Source organism: Lipotes vexillifer, unplaced genomic scaffold (genome assembly GCF_000442215.2).
Source record: "Lipotes vexillifer unplaced genomic scaffold, Lipotes_vexillifer_v1.1 scaffold713, whole genome shotgun sequence".
NCBI lineage: Eukaryota > Metazoa > Chordata > Mammalia > Artiodactyla > Lipotidae > Lipotes > Lipotes vexillifer.
The window spans coordinates 2,095,013-2,116,203 of NW_006773157.1; the positions used below are offsets into that span (position 1 = coordinate 2,095,013).

Consider the following 21,191-nt stretch of genomic DNA (forward strand, 5'->3'; position numbering starts at 1 on the left):
GAGCACAGGCTCCGGACGCGCAGGCTCAGCAGCCATGGCTCACGGGCCCAGCCGCTCCGCAGCATGTGGGATCCTCCCGGACCAGGGCACGAACCCACGTCCCCTGCATCGGCAGGCGGACTCCCAACCACTGTGCCACCAGGGAAGCCCCAAAACTCACTATTTTAAAGTGTACAGTTCAGTGGCTTTTAGTATATTCACTGAGTTATACAGCCAACATAATTATCTAATTTTAGACCGTTTCCTTTACTCTAAAAAGAAACTGTACCATTAGAAATCACTTCCCATACCCTCTTCCTTCCAGCCAATGAAAACCACTTTCTGCCTCTATGGATTTCCCTATTCTTGACATTGCATATAAATGGGATCATACACTAGGTGGTATTTTGTGACTGGCTTCTTTCAGTTAACAGAACATTTTCAAGCTTCATCCATGTTTAAGCATTTATCAGTGCTTCATTCCTTTTAATGGCTGAATAATATTCCATTGTATGGATGTACCACATTTGTTTATCCATTTCATCAGCTGATGGACATTTGGGTTGCTTCTCCTCTTTGATGGTTATGAATCATGTTGCTATGAACATTCATGCACAAGTTTTTGTGTAAACATGTTTTCATTTCTCTTGGTTGCATACCTAGGAGTAGAATTGATGGGTCATATAGTAACTCTACATCAACTCTTTGAGGAAATGCCAAACTGTTTTTCAAAGTGGCTGCACCATTTTACAATCTTACTAGCAATGCATGAAGGTTCCTATTTCTTCATATCTTTGCCCACACTTGTTACTGTCTTTTTTATTTCAGCCACCTGTGTAGGTTTGAACTGGTATCTCTCCTGTCTGTGTTTTAAAGGGAAGATTTATTCCCTTGTGTTATTTAATGGAATCATCCAACAAAGATTTATTGCACATATATATCAGGGTGCTGTGCTAGGTTTTATGCAGGATTCAGATATGAATCAGATGACCCTGCTGTAGGTCTGATTCTTCTCTCTAGGAATCTCCCAAATGTAAACAAACTTGCGTTGGACTTGAAATCAAGAGCTCTGAGCTCTTGTCTCTACCCTTCCTGGAGTCTTGTGCCTGGGGTTTGAGGAGGCTGGGCAAGATCACCTCCAAGGCCACAGCCTGTGTTTCTTGCCCACATCGTCTGCAACCAAGGTTGTTCTTTATAAAACATTCTGGTTGGGCTTTCCTGGTGGCGCAGTGGTTGAGAGTCTGCCTGCCAATGCAGGGGAAGCGGGTTCGTGCCCCGGTCTGGGAAGATCCCACATGCCGCGGAGTGGCTGGGCCCGTGAGCCATGGCCGCTTAGCCTGCATGGCCGGAGCCTGTGCTCCGCAACGGGAGAGACCGCAACAGTGAAAGGCCCGCGTACAGCAAAAAAAAAAAAAAAAGTTCTGGTTTACTGGAGCTGTCAAGGAAACTGGGAGGGAATGCCGAACTTTGCTGTCAACTCATTGAACTGATGGGGCCATTGCTTCATGCACATCCCTACCCCACTTTGCAAGACAGCCTTCCATGTCCACAAGGAATGGGCACAGGAATCCTCCCCCACGGGAGCTCCAGAACAAGAGCCTTCTGCCTTGAAAATCCACACAAAAGCCTTTTAGACATCATTTGCAGTAACTTTAAAAGAGCACTTCTCAACTAAGCAAATCATTCACAAGTCCTGACATTTAGAGTGGGAATATTGAAGACGAATAACTATATACAGCATGGGATTATTCTATTGAATTGGCATGGAAGAAGCATATATAATTTACTAGTCCCAGAAACCTATAACAGGTTATAAAAATTGGGTTTTCATGTTTATTATAGCTTACTGCTTAATGTCAAAATAAGAAAATGGCCTTCCAAAAATTCATAATAAAAAAAGTGAGGAAATACTAAAAGGAAAAAAGAAATGAGTATGTAATTCTGTACCTTAAGAATACAAATAATATCAATTAGGCCATCAATCTCAAAAGTGATAGAAAATCATAAATTTATAGAGGTAGTAGAAGCTTGGAAAAAGGAAGCAGAGAAGGCAAGAGTATGTTAAAAATTTTGTGACTTTTTTTTTTTTCTTTTACAGAAGTGGAAAACATAAGTACAACTGCTGATGGTGCAGGTTTAAATTTCAATATTTTCCATTTTGGATCCCAAAATTAATTTTGAATATAGTTCCTATACATCCTGAAAGAATTTCTAAGGTCAGAGAGAAGCTTCTGGCACTATACAGAAATTGGACTATGAATGCTGGTAATTAGGTGTCATGGAAAGAGCTAGAGCAGGAATCAGGAAACATGATTCCAGCTCTTCCCCTAATTGTAGGACCTGAGTGAGTCAGTTCACCTCTCAGAGTCCTCGACCATAAAATGAGGAGGTGGGAATGATGAATGTCATTTTAGGTCTGCCAGGACAGAGCTGTTTAAATAGACCTCTTTGGGCCCTGAATATTTTCTTACCCTACATCACATCAAATGTACAAATGCACTCTCATGGAATGTGACATAGACATAAATGTGTAAAAGAGTTGTGTTGTGTTTAACTGAGATGTCAATTTTGTTGGTATTTTTGTTATTTGATAGTTTTCTTTTCATATTTGGGGGCCAGTACCTTTTTTTTCAGAATCCAAATATTTTTAAGGCCTTTGAAAATCACAGAGGCCCTAGGCATGGTGGACTACTGGGCCCTGAGTGCTAAGTGGCAGGGCCCGGACTTTTTGCTGCCTTTGGTCCCATGAACTCCAAAGGCCCAATATAAGGTAGTATCCAGGGTGGGTGGGAGAGAGAATGGATACTCTAGTTGCTCAGAGACAGCCTTATGGAGCTGTGATTTAAATCGTGCCCAAAAGGATACATAGGATTAATAGAGACAGAGGGGAAGTCCTCCAAGATGAATACTAGGAGTGTCAACTGTTGATTGGGGCCCTGGGTGACTGCCCCATCCAGCAGTAACTGCAGTTCTTCACCTCTCTGAGAGACTGGGCCATCCCAGAAGCCACCACAAGGTGGCAACATGCCAAGAGGCTGCAGTCCCCTCTGCCTATCTATAGATATTTTTATGTAATACAAACAATTCTTACCAAATATTATAATCACATTAATATTTTCCTTCATAAAAATTCTTACAGTGCAGTGTACCACCTGCCTTAAAATTAAGTATCAGGTGTGCTGTTTACCATAATGGAGAGTTTGATGCTGTTTGGTGATTTAGTGATGGGAAGAGATCTCATTTAGTTGCTGCTTAAGAAAGTAAGCTCTCTGTATGATAGCCAGGATTCTGGAGCCTGTTTTTAAACAGCATCTGAGAAGAGTTAAGTGTGTACACTACCTCTGAGAATCAGGCAAGAATACCGAAGTCAAGAGCCAAGCAAGTGAGTTCTTACTCCTGCCCCAGACTCTGCTTCTGGCAGTCACACAGGGAACAAATCCAAACAGATTTGCTTCTGCCAGACCCCACAATAACAGTCTCATGCACTATCTCATGTAGTCACTGGATCTTCTCAACAACCCTCAGAGATAGCAACCACTGGTCTGTGTTAATAGACAAGGAAACTGAGGCCCAGAGAGGGGAAGGAAGTTAAGATCACACAGACAGTAAGTGGCGAGGCCAACACTCCCTTCCAGTGAGGTCCTGTAACTCTGGTTTCTATCCAGTGAAGACATTTACCTCCCTCCAGGCACTGGCCTCTCTAGTCCCTATCGCCCTCAAGCTGCCATCACTTCTTTTCCCTACCAAGCTGCCCCTACCATTCTCAGCCTTATTTCATCTCGACCTAAACCTGCTGAGAAGCATGTCCCTTAGGGAAGGCCCCATGTCCTATAGACCTTGCCTCTCCCCAACCAAGGAGACCCTTGAGCCCGAGGCCCAAAAGTAACAGCAGAGAAAAAGATGCCTCCCTACAGGGACTGATTCTGCTTTATCCCTCCCAACCCAGCCAAGCACATCCTCCTGATTTGACAGCTGAGAAAGGAGAAAAGGTGCCTGAGATCCCATCCCATCCTCTAGAACACCATTCAACAAAGGCATCTCACACTTAACACGCCAAAACCTGAAATCTTAATTTTACCCTTTAAACTATTCCTCTAGCAATCTTTCCCACTCGGTACACAGTAATTCCACCCTTCCATTTTTTCATGGCAAAGGTCTTGGAGACATCCTTGGCTCCTTTCTTTCTCTCACACCTGCATCCAACCCATCAATAAGTCCTTTAGGTTCTAGGTTTGAAATGTATCTATAATATGACCGCTTCTCCCACCCTCTACTATTACTGTGCCGGACCACCCACCATCATCTCTCACTCAGATTACTGCAAACAGCCTCCTTGCTGACCTCCCTGTTTCCATCCTTGTCCCCTTATGGTCTCTTCTCCCCACCGCAACCAGGGCAACCCTTTAAAAATATGAGATATCATGTCACTCCTCTGCTCAGCACCCTCCAATGGATTCCCAGCCTCCACAGTTAATAAGTAGGAAATAAGTCCCCAGCTCTGTATCTAGCCAAACCAGTAAGGACAGAGGGAACCTTGGCTACCCATGGCTGTATCGCCCAGCAAGCGGACAGCTGGGCAGGTGGCCTGGTCTCCATAGCTTAGGCATAGCTGTGGGTCTGACTGAGGGTTTGGTCTTGCTCTAGAAAGAATCAAGTGATCAAATGGTGGGTTTCCTATAACATTGGGACTGTGAATGAAGACACGAACATGGGCAGGGAGGTGGTACACACATCCCTCAGCCACGACAGGCTGCTGAGGAGGGTGGGCTATGTATTGCCCTCTGTTCTAAAGGCCTGATGCCATCTCTATGGTGGATGAATTCTCACTGCTGCATCTCTCAGTAGCCTTAGTTGGAGGTCTACCTTTTAAAAAAATTCCACACGAGCAACAACATGGATGGACCTGGGGGTTATTATGCTTAGTGAAATAAGTCAGAGAAGACAAATACTGTTTGTTATCACTTATATGTAGAATCTAAAAAAATAAAACAAACTAGTGAATATAACAAGAAGGAAACAGACTCATAGATAATAGAGAACAAACTAGTGGGTTACCAGTGGGGAAAGGGACAGGGAGAGGAGCAAGATAGGGGTAAAGGATTAAGAGGTACAAACTATTATGTATAAAATAAATAAGCTACAAGGATATATTGTACAGCACAGGGAATATAGCCAATATTTTATAATAACTTTAAATGGAGTATAATCTGTAAAAATACTGAATCACTATGTTGTACACCTTAAACTAACATATTGTAAATCAATTATACTTCAATTTAAAAATTTGAATGAAAAAAAACACTGTGAATATCCTGAACAACCTACTGATTATTTTTCTAAATTTATTATCAGAATGAAAGGTTCTAAATAAAATTTTCAAATCAAAAAAAATTCTACACATGCTTAGGAATCTTCCCAGTTAGCCTCATAGCTGCATCTAGAGGCAACTGAGGGAGGGTCCACCAGGACTATTATCCCCAGAGATTAGTCGAGGAAAGTGGCCCAGAGAGGTGACTTTGCTGAGAGTCACGAATATTTGTCTTAGAGCCTGGTACCAAGAGTAGGGCCTTTAGCAAGTCACTTACCCTGTCTGCAGCGTCAGATTCTTCTTCTTACAAATAAAGATGAATAAGGAAAGAAAACCTAGAGATGGGTCTGCAAAACATCCATGGACTCTGACAGCTCTGAAATTCTATGATTCTTCAGCAAATGTTATTTAATCTATAAGTTAGTCTCTCGGTCCCATACCTACCCCAATGCCCATGAGAGAAGGTTGGCAAGACCAAACTCTTTGCTACTTCGTTTGCCCTTGGAGATAGTTACAGAATGTAGGGCCTTAGCACATCTGCCCACATCCATATCCTCTGCCACCCATCCATCCTGCCTGTCACAGGAAAGAGGCAGAAACAGCAGGGGTGATCAGGCGGCCTCCATCTGCCTGAAGCACCTAAGGCAAAAAGAGCTCAATACCAGGACCCTCTCTCCCTCACCTCCCCACACAGAAGTGTGTTATTACCATTTCATCCCAAAGCTTGCAGCCCAAGAAGGACACAGAACCTTGGAACGAACAATTCTGGGCAAGCTCGCCTCTGCCTGACCCTGTCTTCAGTTCTCACATGCTTGTTTAAAGGCAATGAGGTTGTTGCAGTTTCTTGGTTTGCCTTCTGCCCTGTGCTCCGCCCAGCCTGCCTCGGGTCTCCCAACACAGCGGCAGTGAGGACTGCATCCAGCCCAGCGCAGGTCAGGGAGTAGAGAGCTGGGCCTCTGCAGCACCTCTCCCCACCCCATCCCACCCCTACTGGCCCTGCCCCTGGCTGAAGTTGCAGTGGACTTTTTTTGCAACCAATCAAATTAGAAATAGAATGTGAGCCACATGTGTAATTTTTAATTTTCTAGTAGTCTCATTTTAAAATGTAATCAAAAAAGATGAAAATAATTTTAATACATAATGTGTTTTATTTAACCCAACATAACCAAGAATAGTATCATTTCAACATGTAATCTGTATAAAATATTATTAATGAGATATTTCACATTCTTCAAAATCTGGTGTGTATTTTACATTTATAGCACATCTCAATTTGAACCAACCTCATTTCAAGTGCTCAATAGGTACACGTGGCCAGTGGCTGCCATATTAGATAGTGCAGATCTAGAATATACATGAGAGTCTATATATAATTTTACTTACCATAAATCTGCTAATGTTAACATTTTGTTATATTCCCATCTAGTCTTTTCTAGATATAGTATTATTATTACAAAGTTGAAGTCATATTGCCCATATGACTATATCCTTCTCTTGCTGTTTTGTGTATCTTCCTACATCATCAAAAGTGAGTCACAATCATTGTCTTTAATGATAATATCACAGACTATCCCATCACTTGGGTGTGTCATAATCTCCTTATCCAATGCCAAATGTTGGACAGCTGCAATTTTTCAGTTTTACAAATAGTGCTGAGATGAAGATTTTTATGTTGTTCATGCTTCTTAAGGCCTTGATGTAAATCTCTCTAGTGTTCTAGCCATTTTTTAAAAAATGGATTTTGAATATCAGTCAAACAACTATCAACAAGGGCTTTATGACTGGGAGCTGAGACACCTTGGTTTCTTGTCCCACATCTTTGATATGTGGCTCTGAAGCCCAGGGCAAACCACTTTGTTTCTCACACTAGAGTTGCTCCATTTATAAAATAAACCAGCTGTATTTTATAATTTTTAAGGGTCTTTCCAGCGCTAACCTTCAGTGATGTTTTTCCCTCAACCTCACATCTAACCAATTAACCTGTCAAACTAGTCATTTCAAGTCCTACAAGTCATGTCAAAGCCACCTCCTAAACATTTAAAAATATATCCACTTCTCTTCATCCCCAGTCGTAGTGCCTTTCTATGTACATCATCGCTCATCTAAATTGTGATGCAGAGTGAAATTAGGTTCTAAACATTACCAGCAAAATCCAAAATCAAGAATAGGATTAAATGAGATATGTGTGAAAGCCTGGGGCTGGCACAGAGGAGATGTTCAATCAATATTTGCTGTATTTGAATCTGAAACCAGCTTCAAGAAACCCTGTCCCTGAAAGGTTGTGAAGGAGTTCACAGTGAAACATCAGAAGTGCTGCTGTGCCCTGCTGGGAGCCAGCCTGCCCCAGACACTGAGAGCTGTCAGAAGACAAAGACTCAGCAGCTTCCCCTAAAGGGCTGACAGTCTAGAGGGGGAAATGGGAACCCCTGTCCGCAAAACAAAGATGCCTCAGGCGGTGTCTTCAATGGAAAAACCAGATGGAGAACAGAACAATTATCTGAGCAATTCAGGCAAGCCTGCTGTTGAGGAAAAGGCGTGAAGAAATTTGTTCTATTTCCTTTGTGGCAAGGAGTTAGGGAAGCCTGGGGTAGCAAAAACACTTTGGGTCTACAGAAAGACCAGAGTTCTGGCCTACGCTCTATGATTTTAGGCAAACCACGAAACCACTTTTTGATCTCAGTATCCTTGTCGGTCAAATTGAGATACAGTAATACCAACTTTGTTCAAACCTAACCACGTACTGGATTGAATTGTGAGGTTGAACACAATGATTATGAATGGGGAAAACAGCTATTAAATGAAGCAATCTAATAACTACATAGGCAACTGAAAATGAGTCTCCTAAGATTCTACTCCTCTTAAAGAAAATGTTTAGTAATCATCAATAACATCTGTATTGAGCTTTATAATATGCAAGGGAATTTTATGCGCATTTATTCCATTTTGTTTTCAAAATCCATTGTGGTAGTGTTATCACTTGTGCCTTTTACACTTACGAATACTGAGATTGAGAGTGCTTAAATAACCGTTAAAGTTTCCACTCTTTGCGAGGGCCAGATTCAGGCCCTCTTGACTACTTGGTTGCCTTCCCACTAAAATCCTCATCACCAAAACATTAATATTATTAACATAATATTAATAATGTTTGTTATATGCATTTCTCTTTGATCAAGGACACTGAAACATCAAAACAGAAGCTCTTACATGCCAGACATGTAAGAACAGCAAGTTCACTTTCTTGTATTAAGGAAAAGTAGCTGTCTCCATCTGATTTGCATTTTCTGCAATACAGCAGGAAATATTTAAGTTGACAAACAGGGTATTTACAACTGCAACAGATCCTTGGCAGTTAGTTTTTAACAATTGTTGCAAATGTGATTTATTTGCTATTATAAAAGGGCATTACTGTGCGAATATGACTCCTGAAATTAGCATCAGTTTAGCAAGGGCCCTTGACAGCCTGACCTCTTAATATCCTTATAATGATGCCATTTACATTCCATGCTTACTCAAGTCACTCACTGCTAGATTTGTTTGAGAGGAGTCCACTCTAGGGCAGATGTATTCTGTATTTTAACACACCGAGTTGGTGTTGGGGGGCGGGGCACATGTAGGCCTTCTAAGGGGAAAAACTGTTTAATCAAGTCTTCATGAAAATGTGTTCGTTTCCAACTTCCTACAGTGAAAACGCATTACTGCTAATTACAGCATACTCCAGAAACACAATACTTCATGTTTTCTCCACAAGACATTTCCATGGCATGGATATATTAAATAAGAACACGTTTTGATCCTCTGCAGCTTTAGCTTTTAGTGTGAGTGGGAAACTAGTCCTGGGTAAGGATTGGCTGGGCCAGGATTAAAGCCATCTCCACCAGCAGGGAAAGGGCAGAGGGTGGACTTGGAGCCAGGCAGAACTGGATTCAGAGCCCAGCACCACCACTTCCTAGCTGTGTGGACATGGGTACCTCTCTGAACCTCTGTTTCTTTATCAGTGACATGGAGCTGTTATTTTTAAGGTTATTATAAAGATCTGAGATGTTGTGAAGCACCTGGCACACTGTAGGTACTTGATACATGGGAATTGGCCATGTTTGTGTTGCTTGTCAAAGCTCAGATGTTACCTTCTCCATGATGCAGCCCTGAGTTCAAACTAGACGAACTCAGCCTGTCTGTTCTTTCTGCTTTGGTACTACTTTGTTCCATCCCTTTATCATATCAAGTATTCATTGTGTTGTAATCAATTGAGTATGATTCTATCTGTCTTCCCATTCTTGATGTGTCTCTTTACCTTTTACACTCGGATAACTAGCACAATAATATGCCTTGAGCATTGAACTCAGGAGGATTCTGGGGGTGCTTCTGGATTCAGTGTAGGGGTGAGGGGTGACAAGAGAAATTAAGGACGGTCTGCCACAGGAGAGGAGAGAGGGTACCATACGACCCACTTTGCCATCAGCAGTTTAGCACATAGTAGATGCTCAGTTAAGTATCTGTCAAAGGTGTTAATGGACATTACTCAATTATCTAGTAGCTTAGAGTAACTTATTGCTTATATATATCTATCAAAGCATTTTAATTTCTACTGCATTATAGTATCCTTCTAATGACCCTGGGATTCAGCTAGGGTGGATGCTATCTTCATTTCCCTGTTGAGGATACTGTGACATTGTAGGGTGGGTGAAGTGACTTTCCTGCACCCTTAAGGTAAAAATAGTGGTAGAGCTAAGGCTTGTAGGCCAACCCTAAGTTTCCCTTAAGAATCATGTTGAGATTCCCAGAGAAGCCAGCACTGCTTTTTCTGAAGCCAGGGCAAACTGCCCTTTTCTAATGTTTACGCACTCAGGGCAAACTGCCTTTTTCTAATATTTCCCCCTCTGTCTGCTCTGCTTGAACTCCCCATCCTCTGGAGTTCCCATCCAGCTTCACTTCTCAGTAGTAAGCATTGCACTGGCTACTTTCGAAGTGACAAATCACAGGCAGAAAAATCAAAGTGCACATGAGCCTTTCGGAACCGGGCCTCTCCATCAGATTATCTTGGACAGGTATTTCCAATTGTGTAACCTCCCACAAGAACCTTAAATCTTCTGATGAGAATCAGACTGGAGACTCTATCCCTCAGTTGAACGAAGGAGAAACAGAAGCAAAAACATCTACTCCGTTAAGTCACATGTTCACTGTTGTAGTTGGGTCTGGTGTGGTTTGGGGTGGTCAGAGGTAGTGGGGGCCTTCTCTCCTGGTGGCTGATCACACCCTCACTTCTTCGGCTCCTGTTCTACACAGGTGTGGGCAACAGGCCTCAACCTCTCATACAGTGACCAGCTGGCCCTGACTCAGCTCACCTTATACTTGACCAACGGCCACCTGGATTGCAGTTTGAGCACCCTTGAAGTGCCCCGCTTTGTTCCCAAGAAAGACAAGAAAATGAGCCACCTAAACGCTGCGGCAATGCCGGTAAGCGACCGATGCTTCCTGATTCTCCTCACCCGCCATTTACTGAGCTCTGGTTGTGTGCCAGGCTCTATGGGTCCAGAGAGAAGAAAGAATCTCAGGCAAGTCTTTGAACCTACCAAAATGGGCTTCTGGTACATGAATGTAGGAAAGGGGAGGCGGCGTCCAGAAAAGGCAAGCACTATGTGGAAGGACGAAAGTACATGGGGCTTTCCAGGGCTGGATGTTTGTGTGTTCCCCTCCATTCTCTTCTCAGCTCGCTTCCCGGGGCAAATACATCTATATCCACTGCTTCAATTACCAGAAGCTTCCAACAAAACCCATATTTTTCTAGTCCCAGTCTCTTTTTTGAGCCTCAGACTCCTAGATTCAACAGAATGTCTCAAGAGTCCTCAAGGGTCAAACTACCCAAAACTGCACTCACCGTCTCTCCTCCCCTATACTTCCTCTTGGCGGGTCAGGCCAGAAGCTGATCACTCACCCTGTATCACCACATCCAGTCAGCAGCCAGCTCATGTTGATGCTAGCTGCTAAAATGCCTCGACTCTGACCCCTCCTTCCCCCATCAAAGATACTGCCTTCATTTCAGCTTGCATGGTCTCACACTAGTGTTACAATAGCTTCTCATTAAGACTCCCTGCCTCCTGTCAAGGTGGTTAAAGCGAAAAGTGAATCTGAGCATGCTGCTCCCCTACTTATGATTTTGAAATGACTCCTGTCATCTTCAGGAAAATCCCAACTTCTCAGCTTGGTTAATGAGGCCCCTTGTGATCTGTGGCCCAATCGCCCATTCTCATCACTAGGCCATCTCTAGGGAGCTGGAGGCAGTAGTCCTGGGACTGGTTCAGGTTTACCAACCTCAGGACCCTGGATAACAAAGGGCAAACCTCCGTGGGGCCAGTGGGCTAGGTTGTTCCTGGGGAAGGAGAGCAAAGTTCAAGAGGACCAGATGGCCCTTCCTGTAGGTGGGATATGACAGCAGATTGGGGCTCAAGCCACAGCTGCTCTGACAATGCCAGAGGCTTTCTTCTGCCTTCTCTTACAATAGTGGGCTTTGTGCCCTTTTTGCAAATGAAGCTCTACTTGAGGTCCAAATATGTCAAGCAGATAAAAGAGGAATGCCAGTGGTTAATAGGACCCCCACTCCAGTGCCCTAGAGATATCTTTTCAGGGCAGTATCTCCTGCCTCTCTGTTGAGTCTCTTTGGGTCCAAAAGACAACTCTGGATTTAAAGAACACTTGTTTGACTCTGCCCAGGATCCCCACATCACCTTCCTTTGCAGGAACTCGGTGTACACTTGGAAGGGTAGCCTGGAGAGGGTGCCAGATGTCTTGGAGGGCTCAGGCGACAGCCTCCTTCTCCTGCTCAATCCACTTGTCCTATGAGGTACCATTGCTCATGGGAATACCTTAGATCTCTTTACTTATTAAGAAGAGAAGCAGAGTTGGACTAGGAATGAGAAACAGGCCTCTTTTAATTAGGTCCCAGGACCTTGCTAGGAATTTCCCAGGTTCGGTCCCACCTGTGGCCTCTGTCCTCTCCAAAGGGACCTACAAGACCCTAAGTTCAGTGCCAGAGGGAGGGACAGCAGTAGAACTTGACACCTTCTGGCTTAGTGAACCTATCTCCATGCCATTTCCAAAAGGAAGCTGGAAGCTGAGTTAATATTCAACGCAAGACTTCCAAAGACAATTTGCTGCATTTAAGTATGTTGCTTCAGAAGGCTGTAAGCAGAAGTTGTACTTTGAATTAGAAGCACTCTCCCATCTTCCCCATCTTGCCTATAGATTTCAATCCTAGCTACAGGTGACATACAGGAATTCTCCTGTGATCGAGAGTCTTAAACACTTTTAGGAATTGCCCATACACAAGAGGGACACATCATGATCTCCAATAATTCAAATGTCTCTACAATCACTGAAGAAGAGCTATTCAGGTTTTCTGATGCAGGAATAAATTGAAAGTGCTTTTGGTTTTAGAAAGATACATGGAGGTTCTAACCCTGGTGCCACTGTACATGTGTGTGCACACATGTGCTCCTATGTGTATCTGCACGTGTGACAGGTAAGTTTTAAAAGAATCACGCACGCACGCATGCACACACAGTACAATTTACAACCAAACTGAAGCTCCTGAACAAGTGTGAACAGACTGTGATGCCATCAGGTTTACAGTCAGTTGACAGCCCCCTTTGAAGACAAGAAAAAGGAAATACACAGATACGACTACAGTGATAATGAGGGCACATTCAGAACAAATGCCTATAAAAGGTTTCCAGTTTGGGCCTATTCCTTTAGATAATACGCTGTGCAGGGGAAAAGCAAAAACTTTTCTGAACTCTAAGAAGAGCCATTGTCCCCTTATTAGAAACAGATGGCAAGCCACTCGCATTTAGACCCGGTTAGGCCAGGTGCATGGGCTTCTGATCCAGTGTCCTCCACAAATAACCCCTTGAAGGTGGAAACAAGATCAGATGAGTGCCAGATGTACATGTTTTGAAAATGAAAAGGAATCACCTAACGGCTTTTTAACTTTTAATTAATGTTCTGTCAGACTGGACGTAAACTGCTCCCCTTTTCTGTCCGTTTCTTACTCTTCCTCTCTCTTGGTGGACCCTCCATACCACAGTTGGTGAGTGGCCAAAAGGGACCATCTCTGCAAATATCTTAAAACAACCCCAGTCATTTATAAGCATTTTAACAGCACATGATCTGTAATGAATGATTAAGTAAAACCTTTGTGTTAAATTATGATGTTAATAATGATTCTGTCTCCTGTAATTTATTATGAATTCTCAAATGCTTCGGGTTTGATTTTGATAGAATGCAACAACAGAGTTTATGTGATGACTTTATTTTTAGAACCCCTTCTTTGAAGACATGCATTTCCCCACTACTGCTGCTACTGTAATTATGTACAAAACCAATCACTCATTAGAGTTAGGATACGTTATCTTCTAGACAGATGAGGCTAAATAAGCAACACATTAATAATTCAGAGAGCAGTTCATTATGCATGTGGATGCCTGCTTCGTAACTGAAATAAGAACCTCATCAGCCTCTGCCAACCCTTAAACAATAGTTCTATGTTATTGCAACCACATTCAAGTTTACGCTTGTTAAACTGCTACTTGGATTATTTTATCAAACATTCATTTATTTGTGGTCCCTTACTGCCGAGAACAGATTTTGGAAGCTCCTTTTTTAAGTTAATGATTTGAGCAATGGGTGTTATTAATTCTCAGAATATTATAAACATGATTAATTTTCAGGCAGAGATTTATTACATAAGGATTTCAACTATGTCAACTGAAATGCATCACTGTCAAAACAAGTATCATGGCGAAAATAGAATATGTTCCACACTTCAAGTGCTGGTGCTCAGAACTGAATCAATTTAAATTGTGGCTGAAGCAAAATTATATTCTCCAGTGAAAAGGAGTATTTCAAGCTTTCTTTATTTGGCTTGAAGCATTCTTGTTAGATTGTGATTTAGAAAGGTAGTTTAATAAAACTAGACTTCTACCAATAATATTTTGCCTTCTATTTCTTCCCCCTTGTTTTACTAGAAAAGGCTAACCTCTGAAATTCCCACACATTCCAAATGTGGCCAATGGGAATTTGGAGAGGACAACACTGTTCTAAGTCAGGGGTCATGAATTCTGATCCTCTCTCTGGCCTCAGTTTCCTTGTTTATAAAATAAGGGAGACCTAAATGACCCCCAGGGTCTCCTAAGGCATTTGATTTTTTGGGGCCTGTAGAGTAGGGCTCTGTATCAAGCTTGGCCCAGGCAGTGTCATGTACAGTGGGGTACTGGGGACAGGGAATGTTTCCTGTAAGGGGACATAGGAAGGGCCCATCCCTCTGTCCCACAGCCTTCCATTGAATGGTCTTTTTCTTGCAGAATCTTTTAGAAACGAGTAATATTGTTGTGACAGGTCACATGCTAAGTCCTTGTCAGCCATCACCTTAGTTACTTTCAGCCAGAATCAACTATAAGTAAGTTCACCTCTTTGTGCCAGGCATTCTACTAAGCGCAGAGGATATAAGGATGAGTAGCAAAGAGCTCCACGTTTTTCAAAGGACCCAGGTAGGCCAGCATATACCTATAATGCATATAACAACATGATAATAACATCCAAAATGTACTGAGCCTTTACTCCTCACCAGGTACTTTAACTAAGTGCTTTACATGAATCTTTATACAACCTAATATATGGGGCAGGTGCTGTTATTGTGCTCATTTTTAGATAAGAAGACTGAAGTTAAGAAATGTTAAGCAACTTGTGGAAGGTCACTCAACAAGCAAGTATGGAAGCCAGAATTAAGCCCAGGCCTGTCAGACTTTAAAGCTTGTGTCTGAGCATTGTGCTACCCAACCTGCCTTGTGTTGGCTGAGTGTCAATGACCCAACCCCAGAGTACAGCTTCAGCTCATCCCTGAAGAAGTCTCTGGTTGAGGCCATGGAAAAAGCTCTTCTTCCAAAGGAGGCTTCATCTCCCTGTGTGATGAGGTTATTTGCAGGCATATTACTATTATCCACTGGCTCCTAATCTGCTCCGAGCTAGGCCAGGACTCAGTGAGCACTGAATGGGCCAGATGGTTGTGGAGGAGTCTTCCGATGCTATAAAATTCTTTAGGTTATGACTTCCTTGGTAAACCTAAATGGATTTTACAGCATCAGAAGAGAGTCAATTACACAAGTCAGCCTTTTAAAAATGATGTTTTCCATTTGTATAATGCTTTATACTTTAAATAGACATGAGCTTACTTGATCCCCAAGATAACCCCAAGAAGTAGATAAGACATGGATTATCATACCTATTTTACAGATTAGGAAAGTAAGGCTATTCAAAGGTAAGTGAACTGCCCAAGGTCATAAAGTTAAGTAAGTAGCAAAGTCCAGGTTTTCTGATTCAAGTCCCTTTCTGATGAAAAGATTTACTGGTTGGTTGTTGTTTTGTCTTGTTTTTCAAATAATTTATCTTATTTGCGAAACTATTTAGTTTAACAAATGCTAATAAAAGCTAACTTGTTTTTGAGTACTTATTCTGTGCCAGACACTGTTCCAAGGTCTTTACAAATTCATCTAATCCTCAAGACAATACTGTCACCTGTGCTATCAGGCTGGATAAAAGACAACACTAGATCATTGACAGTTTTTTCCTGTAGGAACTGCAGAGTTGGTTAAGTCTTAAAAAAAAAAAGTAGGTATATTGTATATGTTCATCTTTATTTGCATTATTATAACACATTTATTAAGCACTTAAGATAAGCCAGCAATTTCACCAAGCATCCAGGATACAGAGACATTTGACAAAGTCCCTGTCCTCGAGGAGTTGAAAAGAAATATAAAATAGATAGCACACCATTGTAAAGCAATTATACCCCAATAAAGATGTTAAAAAAAAAAATAGATAGCACATACACAAGGAAAAACCACAAGGTCTCATTTAAGTGCCATTTAGGTGACAGTCCCTTAACCTGCTGCTGGAGTTCTTAGGAGAAACAACTGTGGACAGGCAGGGACAGAGGATGCTTTACTAAGAACGTAGAACTTGGTCTGGCCTTAAAGACTAAGGCAGTCACCATGGCAAGGAGAGGGAGACCTCCCCCAGCAGAAAGGACAGCAGCCAAAGAGAGCCCGTGGTCTGTTATGAACCAGTTGGGCTGGGGCAGAGAATCTGGGAAGAGGGAAATGGGAGAAGTGGTTGGAGCAGTCCACTGAGAAAGTTTGGGAGAGTCTTCCAGCCAAGCCAGGTGTCTGGATTTCATTTTGAAGGCAAAGAGGAAACACTGAAGATTTCTGAGCATTGACCAACCTGAGTTTGGGAAATGCTCAATGTGGTACTAATGCTCAGAATCCCAGGTACCAGTGGGGGCAGTAATAGCCTGGAAAATTACCTTTGGTGTAGGTCTACAATGCTCCAGGGCCTGCGATGTTTTCAAAGAAACAGCAACAACAATAGTAGCTACTGTGTATCAGGTGCTAGGTGCTTATTGAATCATCAAAAGTCAGGGAAGTTAAATGACATATTCAAGATCACACATATAGTAAGTGGCCTAGTCAGGTTTTGAACTTCCGTGATTCTGACTCTGTATAACCTTTCCACTATAGAATTCTGCTTGCATCCCCACCTCCCTAGTAGAAAGAAGAAGCTGCCCTCCAGGCCATAATGGTCTGGACTAGGACGGTGATGGTCATGGAAAAGATGATGTCGCTTGGAGACATACACCAAATATTCTGGCTTTTCTTTCCGATTCCTTATGAATCACAAGCCCAGGACTGGGAGGAGGGGGAATTGCAGTCTGTCTCTGTAGAGCAAAAGAAACCTCAGGATAGCCTGTCCTTACTTGCTGTCCAGTAATACTGGACAGTGAGCTCTTCTGCCTTGCTTTGGAGCCAAGACACACAGCACTGAGCTGGATCCTGCTACCAGATGCCTGCCTACCTCTCTCCCTCGCTGACTGGGTCCTGATCTTGGGTTTGCTAGTTTATATACTATAGCAGCATAAGACAAGTTTAGAAGACAAAAATAACCTTGGAATTATCTTGTGAATTCATGGCAATTACCACGCAATTACATGCTCAGTAACTACAATGGAATTCCAGAGTATTTACAGTTCACGTCTATACACAAAAGCTCAGGCTTCTGGGCCTCCATTGTGAAGGCAGGAGCATGGCACAGCCTGACACGGCAGAGCAAGCAGGCCTGGCGGTCACGTTCCTCCAGCCTGACTACATAGCTGAGCCAGAATTTCACTTAACCAGTTCTTGTTACCCCACCAATAATCCCTGTCAGGTCCACCAGAGCTACATTGCCCTCCAAAAGATGTCCTCTAGGGGCAAGACCTGGGATGACTGTCCTGAGCTGTCATTCTCTAGGGATGGTGTGACTGTCCTCTGTTTTGTAAATCAATCTCTTCTTCTGCCCCAAAGTGCTCAGTGACTGCAAGTCCCCTATATTACATCCTTTGAAGTGTCTCTTAAGTCAGAGAGAAGTGCAAGCCACTTACCCTATTTCATGTATCCATTCTTTCTTTCATTCAAGAAACACTGAACGCTAGCATCATGTCCAGCCTGGGGATTCAGAAACCAAACAGTGCCTGCCCTCAGAAAACTCCCAGTTGTGTAAGGGGGCCAGACAGGGGAACAACTCATGATAGGTCAGGGTGATAACAAAGTACAGTTGTGAGGCATAGAGGGTCAAATAGATTTTCTTTTGTAAAAATAGAATTCCCAATGGCTCCAAGTGGGACAATACCAATGGAGATGCACAACTCGATGCATTAGCCTGGGGGAGTGTAACATTTTTGTAGATGTGGATCCTGCTTATGTGTGGGAAGAATGGGCTTAATTACTACTATTGATAACACAACCATCAGATACACTACTTTACGTAAATGTGGAAGGAAAAGACACAATATGTGGGGGACATATGTCACAAAAGGTGAACATGAAATCTGAGTGTGTGTGTGTGTGAGATGCAGGTGGGGAAATGATGTTCATTCTCCGCTGGGCACTCACTCAGTTGGCCCCAGTTTCCTTGCATTAGCTCAGAGACAGAGAGAGAGCCTGGGGTTTCACAAAAGACAGTGTGTCAGGTCATTAGGATCCTTGCAGCCAGCTGTGAACCAGCAGCACCTCCTTTTCCTTCTCTTATTTCAAGTCACTGCATGTGATCAGGCACCTGGTTGCCCAGCACCTGAGGGTCTCCAAAGTTCAAAATCTGGTCCATTGCCATTTTCTATGGCCTAAGGTTGGCCATGGCTCTATGTGCAGTTCTCCAAATTTCCATTTACCCAAGGACAAACAGAGATAATTGTCAAAGGCAAATATCATATTTCACAAAGGACATGCTACAAAACTATCAGGATTCAATACTTTCTTTTGCACATATTAAATTTTAAATATTTTAGGAGATATTATAGTTGAAATACTTTGGACCTACTGTAACCAGTCTCTTTGGGATAGCTCTCATTGATAGGCAAGCAAGTTACAGAATAGCAATTTCCCAAACAAAGAAAGCAGTTGGAATTAAAATTCTAACACTGGTCCCTTCAAAGAGGTGAAGTGCACTTAGTGATTTGCTGCCGAAGAACGAAAAGGGGGAGGGTATCTTTACAGCAAGAAACCTGATGAAAACTACCTTAGCCAGGTGACCAAGGTCGGCATCAACAGTGATAAATCATGTTGATATATGTATCCTTGATATGAGGTGATGAAAGTGGCAGTTTACCTATGTAGTCCTTCTCTCCAAAACCAACAACCCCCATCTAATCATGAGAAAAACATTGGACAAACCCAAATTGAGGGACATTCTACAAAATACTTGATCAGTACTCCTCAAAACTGTCAGGCGAGACTGAGAAACTGTCACGGCCCAGAAGAACCTAAGGAGACATGACAACTAAATATAATGTGCTGTCCTGGAGGGGATCCTGGAACAGAAAATGGAAATTAGGGGAAAACTAATGAAATCCAAATAAAGTATGGACTTAATAGTAATGTAGCAATTTGGTTCCTTAGTTGTGACAAAGGTACCACATCAATGTACGATGTTAACAGTAGGGGAACTGGGTGTGGGCTATACAGGAACTCTCTGTATCATCTTTGCAACCTTTCTCTTAATCCACAATTATTCTAAAATTAAATGTTTATTTAAATATTTAGTAAAGAGTCTGACATTCAGTTGTGATTTTTTTCCAGTCACTGGCAACCAGTCGCTATGCGGTGATGAGCACCCAGCTGAGGCACGACAATCTCTCTCTGATTTTCCACTCTGTTTTTCTCCAGATGTGTAAGGCCCATGGCATCGGCTATGATATTGAGGTATGTAGGGTGACAGTTGGCCAAGGCTGGACCAAATACAGGCCTGTGGGTGATCTAGGCAGCTAATAATTTGATGCACCTTCAAACAGATATTCTTTTAACATTGGTTTGACATGTATTTAGAGGAAGGTTGAGTGCAGCTTGGGGAAGGGCAGGGGGTGGCACTTGGTCCTGGGAAGTTGATCTCTGACCTCAAACTTGTACACCCAACTTAGTAAATCAAAAACCCTGTAGCTCACCAGACTTAGGAGTAATTTGGGGGACCATCTCTTCATCCTGAAGCATGTCCTGAGCTTTCTGACCCCACCCAAAGCTGCTTACTAATAAATATCCTCTTAGTTTGTTTGGGCTGCCGTAACAAAGCACATATACAAGATGGCTTACAGAAATGTATTTCTCACAGTTCTGGGGGCTGGGTAATCCAAGATGAAGTTGCCGATCAATTCAGTTCCCGGTGAGGACTGTTCCTGACTTGCACAATAACTGCCTTTTTGCTGTGTCCTAACACGGCGGGAAAAGAGCAATCTCTGATGTCTCTGTAACCTCTTCTAGAAGGACACAAGTTCTAACTGAACAGGGCTCCACCCTTATGACCTCATTAACCATAACCATTCCCTTAAAGTCCCTGTTTCCAGTACATTCACATGGGGGATTAGGGCTTAAACATCTGAATTGGTGGGGCGGGGGCGGTGATACACAATTCAATCCATAGCATCCTTCTACTACATATCATAGTTTCTTTCTAGGACCAGTTCTGATTTTTTAAAAAAACAAAAACAGTTTCCCCCATTTTTGGTCTATTTCCAGTGACACTGATGGCCCCTACCCAGCTTCTTCAGCCTTAGTGTAGCTGGATGGGGGCAAAGTGGGATGTAATATCTCCTACTTAAACTAGAACCTCCATTTCGTGCCCAGAGATTCATACTACTCTGAGAAATATTTTCATGATTTTGCACTTTGATTCAGATCTTCAAATCTGAAATTCTTAGAGGGTTATTTTAAGACCTGAGTGACTCTATGTGCTCTTGTGGAACACCCTTCCCACATCACATCAAACATATTAAAATATATTCACCTCTCACATTAAATATAATTTATAGATAATGACAAAGAATTGAGCAATAACCAATTGATCAAATGTTTTGATTTGTAGATACTCAGTTCCATATTTATTAATTTTTGTTTTTCATACTTGAAAACAAATAGAATTTTTTAGGGTTCAAATATTGTTATAGGCCCTTGAAAAGCATATGGATCTTAGGCACAGGGCCAACAGTGAATAGGATGACCTGGCTGACACTTGGCAATCCCCACCACACTGTAGGGCACTGTCAGGGTGCATAATGCCTTTTGATTAGACTGATTCATGCTGACTGCAAACACATAAAATGAAGCTCATATTCCCTTGCAAATTACATTAAAATTTATACAATATAGAAAGAATGAAAAGGACAGATTGAACTGATTTATCTGAAAGTAATTATTACATCTGCTCAACACAATCTCTTTGGAATTAAATACAGTTGTTCCTTGAACAATGCCAGAGTTAGGGGCACTGACCCTCCACATAATCGAAAATTCAAGTGTAACGCTATAGTTGGCCCTCTGTATCCACAGTT

The 21,191-nt window shown here is 42.4% G+C and overlaps 1 protein-coding gene across 1 annotated transcript in view; it reads left to right on the forward strand.

Annotated features, from left to right (window-relative positions):
- LOC103085652 (IQ domain-containing protein H-like) overlaps positions 1-21,191 on the forward strand; it is a 91,263-nt gene that overhangs the window by 60,861 nt on the left and 9,211 nt on the right. Inside the window, 2 exon segments of the mRNA XM_082931529.1 lie at positions 10,571-10,741; positions 19,450-19,572. Of these exon segments, the coding sequence (XP_082787655.1) occupies positions 10,571-10,741; positions 19,450-19,572 (294 nt within the window).